At 41.4% G+C, this 12,759-nt stretch overlaps 1 protein-coding gene across 26 annotated transcripts in view; it reads right to left on the bottom strand.

Annotated features, from left to right (window-relative positions):
* Nucleotides 1-1,679: 1,679 nt before the first annotated feature.
* COL25A1 (collagen type XXV alpha 1 chain) overlaps nucleotides 1,680-12,759 on the bottom strand; it is a 269,680-nt gene continuing 258,600 nt past the window's right edge. For 18 of the 26 annotated variants that reach the window (XM_033160230.1, XM_033160237.1, XM_033160248.1 and 15 more), the window contains 3 exons: nucleotides 7,448-7,534; nucleotides 2,751-2,789; nucleotides 1,680-1,817 (listed from right to left, as the gene is read on the bottom strand). In XM_033160230.1, coding sequence (XP_033016121.1) covers nucleotides 1,785-1,817; nucleotides 2,751-2,789; nucleotides 7,448-7,534 — 159 coding nt within the window. In that variant the 3' untranslated portion in view covers nucleotides 1,680-1,784. Of the gene's footprint in view, nucleotides 2,431-2,750; nucleotides 2,790-6,911; nucleotides 6,990-7,447; nucleotides 7,535-12,759 lie in introns of all 26 variants that reach the window. The other 8 variants (XM_033160235.1, XM_033160222.1, XM_033160241.1 and 5 more) reach the window with 3 other exon arrangements.

The following is a 12,759-nucleotide window of genomic DNA, read 5'->3' as shown; positions in this document are numbered from 1 at the left end:
GGAAGTTGTTTTGAATGGGGGGGGGGATATACTTTTCATTAAATGGTTTTGACATTCTGAAAATGAAATCTGAAATGAAAATGAAACATTATGAAAATGAAATCAGAAGTAAAAGTACAAATGAGTTCTAGAGACACTATTGATTCATGGGTAGAAGGCAACACTAAGCTAATGGTCTGGTTCAGACATGATAGTTTATCGTGATGACAATTATCTTTGGTGAGCCTTGGGTTTGGGCACTCCACTCTGTCCTCTGGCACAGTAATGAGGAGGAGTTTTGAAGTGTGCGCTCCAATTTCAGATTAACTGCAGCTCTGTATTGATGCTCAAACCTAAACAAACTGTGGTTAATCTTAAATATGCACTTAAGATTAGCCATACTTTAGGGATAGGGTAACACACTATACTGCGGTTCATCTAAAATGAAATGTAAGCATTTGTTCTTCTTGCGCATGCACCAGAGGAGGTGCATGAGCTCAAGGCTTGCTGCAACACATTACCATCATGCTAAACCATGGTTTAGTGTGATGTCCAAAGTAGCCATTATTTGGAAATGGAATCATTATGAGGTGATGCCACATGACATTTCTGGAGCAACTGATGCTTGTCTCCAGAAACACATGATCGTGTCTTCCTCACATTATTTCACACATGTATGAAATCTCTTATTTGGTCAGATATTTTTTTTTATGAATGTACATAGAAGTTTAATCACCATTTCAACACTGGCAATGTTTTTTTTTTTAAGCATAGTAAAAAATGCAACATAAATTAGTTTCTCAGGTTGTCTACAGATGTACTTTATGAATACAAGTCTAAAGATTTAAAAGTTAAGCAGATGTGTTCAAAATAGAGAAATGAAAGCTGTTTTTTAAGCAATATGCAAGACGGAACATATTCAGAATTTCCACTGAATTCAATGGTTCTTAGTCCCAGAGAAGAATACACAGGATTGAAGCCTAAAATTCAGATGAAATTAATTATATATTTGAGATAAAAATGTTACTGTTACTGTCATGTAATATTCTTTCCCTATTGCATACTCTTTGGGCTACAGAACCCCAAAACAGGACAACTGTAGAAGGAAAAAAAGGTATATGAATAAATGAGTTCATACAAATTAAAAAGAAATAAATCCTTGCTTTGCAGCAGTAAAGACCTTATAGATCCCAAAAAAGACAACACCGAAAAAAGTTGAACACAAGTGCATTTTTCAGAACTTAAATTTCAGGAAGCATGTATCTGCTGGACGATAGCGAACTGAAACACAAATAAAATAAAATATATTTTTCCAAAACCCTATAAGCATTTGATATTTCATCAGGAACTTCTAAAATTCAAATGGCGAGCCATATACAGTCATGTCTGTTCCATTGCTTTAGGCATTTCATGGTATCTTTTGTCAAGAATACTTGCCTTCAAAAATCTCAAAATGCAGTATGTGAAACAAATACTGCGCCAGTCCTTGAAAATGGTCATGTTGATATGGAGACCTATCATCAAATGATCCTTTTGGTATCTCTCTGCAGCTTTATCAACCTACTCGCAAAGCAGGATCTTCATGCTTCTTTCCTTCTTGGTTAAATAGTCAACAGGGACTAGTGTTGAAATCCACCCAATTTGAATGGCTTGTGACTGTGAGCAGTGCAAGCAAACAGAGGTTGATGAAGAGGTTTCACCCTTTTGACAAAGGTGGCTTCATAACCCAGAAGACTGAAAGCCATCCACCGCTGGAAGGAACTGCAGCTCCCTCCAAATTCAAGACCATTGTCTTAATTTCCTTCTCATTTTTTTGCAATGAGCCATGGTGTGACTCCCTTGAGATGACAAAAAAGAACAATTCAGGTGTCTTAATTAAGTCACAGCAAGCAACCATTGTAGCTCATGGGGATGATCACACAACAAGCTGTTTTGGCACACGAGTCATGCTTCTGATTTTAGTCAGCACAAGCAAATATGTGGGCTATGAACCAGTAATAGGATTGATGAAGGTGAACATGGAAGCCAAGTCACTGTATTCCAATGGCAATCGGGTACAGTACGTTTCATAGCACTGAGATCATATTTGGTCACAGTTTCATGTAAACTAGTTCATGGCACTTGTTGTCCATGCAGGCCCAAAAGAAGACAAACAAAGAAAAAACTGGAAAACTGCAGAAACAACTCAAATGTCTATGAGCGATCACTCTGTAAAGATTAACTCTGTATAGAGACTAATACTTGATTTTGCAAGTTTGTTGCAGTTTATATTTTGTTGGATTGCAGATGTACGTGAAGAATAGATGTACACATGGACTACTGCAAACAAGTAGAAGCAGCTACGTGTAAACATATTTCAGACTTGTAAAATCAATGGTTCCATTTTCAACTATAAATACAAGAGCGGAGTGTTATATACACAACTTCATGCTTGCAAAGTTAGATTCATCACTGCAAAAAACAAAAACAAAGAAACAACATTTTAGCAAGGTTAGTAACGTGCTCAAATTTCTGCTTCAACTGTATAAGAAGTAATGGGCTGAATGAAGAGCTGTCTCTGATCTCCCATGAGTGGGAAATGGGACAGTTTGAACTGACTCCCCCTTCCCGCTGTATCCCCCTAAGAACAGTGTGAGAGTCTAGAGGAAATTGGCAAGATCTTCCTTTCTACAATCTAAGTGTTTTGATAATATTCTGCCATTCCCCTTGATTGCCCAAACTTAATTTGCCTAATAAAAAGTGGTCATACAAGATGATTTTCAGCGTCTCACCTTTTGCCAACAGCCAGGCATTGGTAAGCCATCTGGTCCCTGTTTAAAGAACAAAGTTCATGATTAAGGTTTAACAACATCTCTCATCAGGCACCCACACCCACACCATTCCATATCACACAAATGGAAACTTGTTTAGGAAGATAAGTAAGATTGAAACATTCAGCAGAAGAATGGGTGGGATGCATGAAGATTCTCTTTAACACACATAATCCTGTGTTCCTTGGATTTTTCTGAAGAACAGTTAACCACCACAGGAACACTTTAAAGATTAACAGGTGCCTTATTTCATGCAAATTTATTTATGGCTTTGAGATCTCCATTGATCCAAATGTAATTGTGGTAATGGAAGGACCATTAGAGTTCCAGCAAGAAGGATGTTGTAGGTGGCCTTTACCAGTTCACTGCCTTGGGATCAACTGTAGAGTTGAACTGGGCTAGTTAGTCCATTTCGGCAGGACAGGATAGGCTTGAAAAATGACAAAACTATTCAGAATAATCTTTCCATGAGCAAGAGTGTATCATTTCTATCTGGAATTACTCTCCCGGGAGTAAATCAATTCAGCTGCAGGCTAGCTAAACCCAAACATGCTGGTTTATTTTCAGTAAGAACGTGTTTAGAATTAAAACTCTCTACATGAAAACTAATGAAAACTAAATTCACAGAAACAATAAGAGTGTAAGAAGAGTCCTGGATCAGAACAGACCAGCATTCTGTTCCCACAGTGGCCCATCAGATGCCCATGAAGAGCCCACAAAGGAGGGCATGAGTGCAACAACACTCCCCTCTTTGTGATTCCCCAGCAACTGGCATTCAGAGACATCCTGCCTCTGATACTGGACGTAATATAGCCATCATGACTAGTAGTCAGTGGGATGGGTGTCCAGCATTTGGAGTTGCTTCACATTGGAGTTGCTTCACAGAGAATCACATGCAATGCAGAGTGGCTGGAAGAAGCACATGTGACTTTAGGAGAGGGGCTAAATTATTGACTACAATGTTGCCCTCCACATGAGTAACATATGCATAGGGCATGGGTAGGCAAACTAAAGCCCGGGGCCCAGACCCGGCCCAATCGCCTTCTAAATACGGCCCACGGACAGTCTGAGAATCAGCGTGTTTTTACATGAGTAGAATGTGTCCTTTTTATTTAAAATGCATCTCTGGGTTATCTGTGGGGCATAGGAATTCATTCATCCCCCCCCTTCAAAATATAGTCCGGCTCCCCACAAGTCTGAGGGACAGTGGACTGGCCCCCTGCTGAAAAGGTTTGCATTGGGCTTCAGAGTACCTGAATGTAAGTTCTACCATCCTCATTGGCCTTATTGGAATTAGAAAGTGGCAAATGATGGGGGGCTGGAGCCCCATCTTAGTGCCTGAGCTGGTGTGGGCTTGCTGGGAACCACTGGGGCAAACAGCATTGTTTATCCCCCCCCTTATAAATACCTTTTCTAGTCACTGGGAAGCTGGCCAAACATGTCCACAGTGACAAGTCATTTTATTATTCTTTTAAAAGATATTGGGCAGTATCCAATTGAGTGCTTCCTTCCACTAGTGCAAGGATTCTGGTTGTTTAATGGAAGTTCCCTTTCTTCTCTTCTCTACTCCTCTCCCCACCTCACTCCCACATCTGTCCTTGGTATTTCCCCAATTCTCCGGAGCAGATTTGGGAAGAACATGGGAGACATGTGGGTAGAGGAGCAGGAGTGGCAGTTTCATTGTCTAAGTGGAAATATTGGAATACAGTAGCTGGTGAGTTGGCCCAATTCAAGGTTGAACAGGGCAGTTGTGTAATTTATACTTGGATTTTCTATATGCAAACAAATCTGATGATTTCCTCATTTTCTTTTGGGAGATCTTCAATAATCTGAGCAAACAACAACAACACTGCTAGTGGCTATTAAGTTTGTCCTATAGCTGCCTGCCTCTAGAACAGTTTCCCTTTACTTCCAGGCAGAAATGATACTGCAAAGGCAACTCCCCCCCTTTTAAGAATCATGAAGGCATGCTTGATTTACTTGCAACCAAATACATGAACTATAAGTTATCATTAATCAGAGGCAAACCAAATATAACATGGACTGTGTAGTCAGATAAATATTCATTTGATAACTTAGATTAGAAACACTGTGCTTGAAATAAAACCTACTGAACTTTCACATTCGTGCTTAAACTATACAAACAGTATCAGAACATGCAGATCAGCTGTAACTGCTAACCATTAAAATGCCTTTGGCATTTTCTAGAAATGTGTAAATAATGTTGATTTTTAAAATGAAATAATAATAATAATAATAATAATAATAATAATAATAATAATAATCGTATTTTGACAATAATGAAAATAAAGAGTGTTGCCAGATTGGTACAAGGGAGAGGGATCGATGAGTAGAATTTTAGTATAGGTAGGAGCTTGAACTCATGCTAACATAAAGTGGGGAACTGTTGTGTATATTGTGGGAAATTAAGTTCCAAAGGAAAGACTGTTACACTGGAAACATTTAAGAAACAAAGACAGTGAGGGCTTTGGGCTGCAGGCCATTAACTCCTTACAAATGTCTGAGAAGTTCACTTTCAGATGTGTGTAGCATTCCAATATATAAGAGTGGAACTGTTCATAGGGACTGCAGACACATTAGTGAGGTCCTGAAGACTTTTTCCAAGTCATCCTAAATGTCTATATAATTTTAGGCAAACAAACAAACAAACAACACCAAACCTATACCACCATCTCCATATCTTTAACATTGGCAGCAGTAGAGAGCTCCATGGCGGATTTTGATTAAAGTGACTATTCTAATACATCAAAAAACATTTCTCACTAACAATATCAGGGGAATATCTTTACTCATACATGCACAGAGAACTCTGTTAGCATAGAACAGACTGTCCAATAGATAAGGTACATATTAGAGCCCATTGTCTTGATCCTTTAAGCATTAACAGAGCTCCTCCCTGTGCGTGTATTTCCCCTTTCATTTAAACAGAAGAGTATGAATGAAGCTATCCCATCTACTGAAGTTAACAAGGTGTGGTGCAGTTGTCAGAGGGTTGGACTAGGATATGGGAGACCAGGGCATAAATCCCTGCTCAGATTTGGAGCTCTCTGGGTGACTAAAGCAAGCCACAGTCTCTCAATCTAACCTGGCTCATAGGGTTGTTGCAAAGGGGAAAAAAAGAGGGGGGGGAATCACATATACTGCCTTGAGATTCCTGGAGAAAAGGTGGGGTATAAATGTAATGAATGAACAGGCACACATAGGTGTGCTTGAATTCCAGTGCCCAAAAGTGCTTACTGAAGTGGGGTGTCCGTGTACACCAGGGGTTGTCAACCTGGTCCCTACTGCCCACTAGTGGGCGTTTCAGGATTCTAGGCGGGCGGTAGGGGGCTCTACGGCACAAGCTGAATCCTCCTTCCATTGGGCACTGGTGGGCGGTAAGGAAATTTTACCATCCAGAAAGATGCATTAGTGGGCGGTAGGTATAAAAAGGTTGACTACCCCTGGTGTACACAGTGGAGCTACCATATTAATATTGTTGCAGGGAATAAAAAAATGATTTCGCATTAAAGTGGCTTGGATTAGAGATTAATTCCCCCCCCCCTGCCTGTGCATATATGGTACTCTTGCTTAATTTGAAAATAAAAGCCACAGAAGCAGTCTGAGTACTTTAAAGTTTAGAACATGTTCAGAAATGAGCTAAGATAAAATGTGCAGGGCGAGAATAAAAACGGCCCGTTCTTTAAATTGGGTAGTCCTGTGGTTTATATATCTGGTTTGTGTCAGCAAAGAGGGCAACTTCATTCTTGTAAGTAGGGATAGAACACATTTTGGTGGTGTTGGTGAGGATGGGGAGAGAGACAAGCAATCTTGAAGTAGGGTGGGTGGGAATTACACTTATTGTCAATGCTGGAATAAAACAAACTCAGAACCATTGTGTGATGGCGGGCGCAAAGTGCTTAGTGTTATGTTGCAGATGTTGATAGGATGTTGTGATCTCTGGATACTGTTACGATCACCAAAGCAGCCAGTTTGATCATGCACATGCATGTACAGGGACATGTAAATGTAAAGTCTGGTCGGTTTAAACTTTACATTGGAAACAACTGACTAGAAACACAGGAATTGCATGCGGGTTGGTAGGAAAGAGCAATACTGTACCAATTGGCAAGGGGCATCCAGCCCATCCAGGCCTGGCTGGCCTGGCTCCCCTTTTTCCCCCTTAATTCCTCGGAATCCCTGTTTGTAAAGATTAACTTGCAACGTTACTAAGAAATATATTTTGCATTGACTTCACTGGAATAAACAAAGAAGGAAGGAAGGAACAAAAGGAGGAGCAAGCTAACAGGAGGGTTATAATGTTGGTATTTTGCTTCTCAGAAACAAGCCACATATCAGAGCAAGTGACCTATATGACAAAATATAGCTAATAATTGCAAATGCAAGCCTTTATACCACAAATTATGGAAATATTTGCCATTAATATCTATTCTGTTTTTAAAATCTTCACTTTTTTTTTGTTGGAAAGAGTTAGACCAAATGTCACCATTTCTTTAAATGGGCAACTGGATTCTTCGGTCTGAATACCAGCTGGATACAAGCATTAGACAATATCAGTAGCTTGCTCCTCCTCATATTGCAGCGACCTACTATATTACTATATGAGGAGACATGTCTAACACACAAGTGCGACGTACCAATGGGCAAGGTGCATCTAATCCAGGGGCACCCTGTTCTCCTTTCTCCCCTTTAGGCCCCTTTTTGCCTTTCTTTCCCTTTTCCCCCTGTGGACACAATGGTTTGGACAAAACAAATGTTTCATTCTTTTCAGGAAAAAAAGAGAGAGATGCTTTAAAAGATGATTTTTTTTAAAGCCAATGGAGGGCTGAAAGGACACTTACCACTGTGTTCTACTTTGCATGATGCATTATGTGGAAAAATAAATGATGATCATGAGCAACAACTGCATCAGTTGGGTTTTACTGAGCTTCCGTACTGATGCCATCATTATGAATACATTGAATCCTAGAGCAGGGCTTGAAAGCCTGAATGCTTGGTTGGTCATTTGACTCAAAGAGGCACCTGAAAGTGCCTTCAGATAAAATCCACGCTGATTAGCCTGCTCGTGAAGACATGCAAGTTCCAATGCATTCAGCATTGGTTGAGGAGCTGCTTTCTTATGGTTCTTTCCCAAGAAAATGCTGTTTTCCCCAGGGACAGGGATATTTGCAAGGGCAGGGACATTTGCCCCCAACCCACACCCTTTTCACATATGTGCACAGACTCCTAGTGTTGTGTGGGACTGAGCCACAGAGAAGTCACTCCCCTTTCCAATGTAGTGCAATGTAAACTGCACCTGAGGGAAATTCATGCCTTTTTTTGTACAGATGGAGCTGCCCAAATGAATTGGAAACATTGTGCATAGATGAATTCCACATCTATCTAAGTTTGCAAACATTGCTCCGAATTGGGATTTCTGTTTTTGCCAATGAGGGAGCTATTGTCCTAAGAGTGCTGCACCTTAATACTTAGGAATGCTCCCTCTGTCCAAAGGATGGTGTTCAGCTTAACAGGGACTGAATAGATCTGTGTGGTGCAGCTTCAGTGAACAGAATAAAGCTGAATGAGAGGAGAAAATAAGATGAACTAAATCTGTAGTGGATTTTAATGAGGTCAATTTGCTTCTGTTCCCAAATGACTGTTTTCGTCATTAGTTCTAAAAGGGTTTTGGCCAAATATGCTCTGCTAATCCCATTCTTTAAAAGTTTAATAAAGGGTCATCTTAGAGAATTAAGTATGTATTTTTTTTCCTGCCCTGCAAAAGGATTCAAAAGAAATCTTCTTCGTCAAAAGACACTCTGATCCTTTTTGCAATGTACATTCTTTTTCTAACGCAATATTAGAACAACGTGTTCATTAAAACATCACTTTCAGAGCTGAGTTATGTGTCCTGAATTTGAAACTGAAAAATCCAGCCATGTGGTTGAAAATGGAGCTGCTTTTTAAGGGGCGTGCATTATGGGAATTTCAGAATTTTGTGCTAATGCGCAGATTTGATGAAACTGATTTGATGCTTAGGTGGACTGAACTGCTATCTGAGAAAATGACTTCATTTTCAGCCAGAGGGAGACAGTCCAAGAACTAATTTAACATAGATCTCACAGATGATCACAATGGTAAATGAGTTTCAGGCTCACTCACAGTTTTTAACAAAAACCAAAAGTGCCTCTCTTTGCTTGTTTGTTTTAATTTAAAAACCCACCACACACAATGAGGGGAAATCAATAATATTATAGAGATGGAGAAATAGCAAAGGGAAAATTAGTAGAATAAAATAGAGAGCAACCAAGGAAGGGTTGTCAAGGCTGTGGTTGGAGGCAAGATTTAATTTGTAAGGAAAAGGGGTAAAAAAAGACAAGATGAATTGTAAGGAAACAAGGTAAAAGGAGAAGGGAGGGATGCACCTCTGAAAGGGGGGAAAGGATTGGGATGATGCATAGTAGGGATAGAAAATCTGTGGTCCCCCAGATTCCAAGTCCCATCAGCTCCAGCCAGCATGGCCAATGGCCAAGGGTTGATGGGAGTTGTATTCCACAACATTTGTATGACCACAGGTTACCCATCCCTGACATAAAGGAAATGAACATTCACCCATTTTCTCATAAAAAATATTATGCATCCATTTACAGCAGAATATAAAACATTTGCTAGAGTTTCTTTTTCATGTTACAATGTCTTAGGTAGAGCACACATACTTTAAAATCAATTGCACACTCACCTTAATGTAAAAAATAATAATTATCATCATACTATTAAGCATTTGAAAAGTGAAATTACACAACACACATGATATACTATGGCATATAGGACAAACATTCCAATGAGAATCAAACACATTTCCATGGAGAGATATACTGTATTACATCATATGAATGACACTATTCGCCTGTCTTGTCTGTGTGCCAAAATGTTATGTAGCGGCACTTAGGGGGAAACAATTCAGAAAACCACAATTCAAGTAACTCTATTTTGTTTGGAGCACTGTGTTTTTCTTAACAAAATAAAAAATAAAAAAATCCTTCCAGTAGCACCTTAGAGACCAACTAAGTTTGTTCTTGGTATGAGCTTTCGTGTGCATGCACACTTCTTCAGATACACTGAAACAAACTTAGTTGGTCTCTAAGGTGCTACTGGAAGGATTTTTATTTATTTATTATTTTGTTTTGACTATGGCAGACCAACATGGCTACCTACCTGTAACTGTGTTTTTCTTCAGTATGATAACAAAAGCAATGGCCAGACTAGCTTCCTGGTGAAGTAGCAGCCTTAAATATTTGCCATTAAGGAAACAAAAGGAGCGGCTTGGCACCAGAGGGCAAATGGGTGGGCTCCCTCCCTCGCATCAACTCGCTGGTAGTTAGAAAAACAAAGGCCAGAGTGGAGAGTTGAGTAATGTGAGCTGGAAGCTGGATGCAAAAGCTGTAGGCAGGGAAGCCAGAGAAGGAGCCATGCCAGATTGCACCCAAGTATTTGGCCAAGGAAGGAACAAGACCCTTTTAGGGTGTTAATGCTGTGAACCCCTCCATCATAAGCTCAGGTTGTCTATATGTGTAAATAAGCAATATACCATAAAGACACTGAAGTGTCTACTCCTCATTCCAAAGGAAGATGAATCCTGGGTAAGTGCCTAGAATCTCGCACCCTATCTGGCTTAAGTAGGATTTAGATTTGGAGGTAGTGTTTAAAGGACAAGGAAGCATTTATGGATTTTAAAGGCAAATCTCAATCCAAATTTCAATTCATTTCCTACTCCTAGAAAATCTAGGGGAAATCAATACAGCTAGTCCTTGCTGGTTTGGCCATCATTGACTTCAACAAACAAGGGTCTGGCTAAGGAAGTAAAATGACCTCATCCTAAGACTTGCTGAGACAGCAAATAAATGCTTATGAAGGGGAAACCAACTGCCACAATGGCACTGGCACAAGCTTCTGTGTTATGCCACCATTTCAGGGTTATTCCCTACCTTTGGGAACTGAAACAGCTATTCTTCAGATAAATATGATTTAAGTAACTATCCATTTTCACTCTTAAGTCTGCAGTTAATGCTTCTCAGTGGGAATGATAAAAATTTCAGCCTACTCTGTTTCCTGTTTTTACATGTGAAGTGGTCCTCATGTGAATTCAGGGGGGCAGGGCCTCAGTACTACCCCACTTTGTGGTTTCCCACCTTCCCCCTACATGGGAACAAGAAGCTATAAACACTGACCTCTATGTGTAATAGGCTTCCCTGGGAGGTGGAACCTAGATTGTGAAGGATTCCAACAGCTGGGGAACCATAGGCATGTAGATTTCGCCCCTTGCACATATTGATTCCTAACCTACACATAACTGAGGTGGGGCCTGGGAAGGCCACAGAAGCTCAGGAGAAACATCACAGCCCCTGTCCGCCCACCCCCCAGTTAAATGCATAAGAAGCACTTCACCTGTCAGAATGCCAGAAACTGAATACTGCTAACTTATTTCTTTGTCCTTGCTCTTACTTGCTGAAGCAGATTATTTTAATATTAAAAATGTCCTCAACACAAAGATCTGTGGGTCTCTGATATACAAGTCTGTTCACTTAAATGTCCGAGAACATGGGAAGCCAGACCACTGGGTCCAGCTAACTCAGTATTGTCTACTCTAACTTCATTATTCATTTAAGACATTTGAATACCACTCTTCTAATCTCAAATCGATTTACATTAGACATATTTAAAATCACATAAAATATAAAAATAACTATGTTTGGGTTTTTTTGGGTTTTTTTTTTTTAAAAAAAAACTCCATAAAAGTTGAGCGCTCTGCTGAAGGGTGGCCATTCCTGTGCAGAAGCTAGTGGCAGAGGAAGCCTCCGTGCCGCCCGGCCAGCAGTGCTGACTCGGATGCACTGCGCATGCCTGGAATTTCTGGGCATGCGCAGTGCATCCGGCCTGGCGCTGGTGCTCCCGTGGCAACCGGGCGGGCCGTCGGGTGGGCAGCGGCTTGTGGGCTGTCCTGTCCATACTGCTTTACTCGGATGCACTGCTTCCGGGCATGCACAGTGCATCTGGCCCAGCACTGCTGCTCCTGTGGCGACTGGGTGGGCCGCCAGGCGGGCAGCGGCTTGTGGGCTGCCCTGTCCATGCTGCTTTATGGACGGGGCAGCCCAATGAGCCGCTGCTCGCTCGGCGGTTTGCCCGGTTGCCGTGGGAGCAGCGGCGCCCACTCGGATGCACTGCGCATGCCCAGAACTTCTGGGCATGCGCAGTGCATCCCGCCTGGTGCTGCTGCTCCCGCGGTGACCTTGGAGTAGTGGGAGGGGCCGGGGAGTGTCACACCCCTCCCCTGGAACCTGGGGCGCCCCACCCCCTACGCCCCTCCCTTGCTATGCCACTGGCATAAGCCCCCTTCCCTTGTTCACAGTGAACACATGAAAGTGAAAGTGGGACCATGACTAGTGGCCATAGTCATTGACTATGCCCCATACCTCTGTTGTTTCACTAAACAGTGAAACAGGTCCCTATGTGCATATAGTTGTTCATGCACTAGGGGCTTCCACAGAGTTTGGAACCTCATGTGATGAGAGTTCCAGATCACATGGAAGACAATTTATGTTTACAACTTTCAGATGTTCTACCAAGAGTGTGGAATTCATGGGTGTGAGCATACTGATGTAGGAGAAGGCAGTGAACTGCACAGTCCTCAAGGGGCAGCCCTTCAAAGTGGCCAGGGAGGTCTTCTCCTCCTGGCTAAATTAGAAGATTGTAGAACTCTGCAGGGATCCACCTGAATTATCTTAAGCAGCCCTGTGGCACAGCTAGCCTAGAAAAATAATTGACAGCCCCACGACAACCTTAGCTAGTTAAGTTTAGATGCATGTCACATGCCATTTTTGAAATTTTCTAGGTTTCAAACACAGTTTGCCATTTTGCATGGAAAGCTGCTGTTTGAGCAAAGTGAGCCTAAATCTCTGCTGGGCTCATGGAA

The sequence above is a fragment of the Lacerta agilis genome, chromosome 9 (assembly GCF_009819535.1).
Source record: "Lacerta agilis isolate rLacAgi1 chromosome 9, rLacAgi1.pri, whole genome shotgun sequence".
Lineage (NCBI taxonomy): Eukaryota > Metazoa > Chordata > Lepidosauria > Squamata > Lacertidae > Lacerta > Lacerta agilis.
Note: the sequence above shows the minus strand (reverse complement) of the source record. Positions and strands in the feature narration are given on the sequence as shown.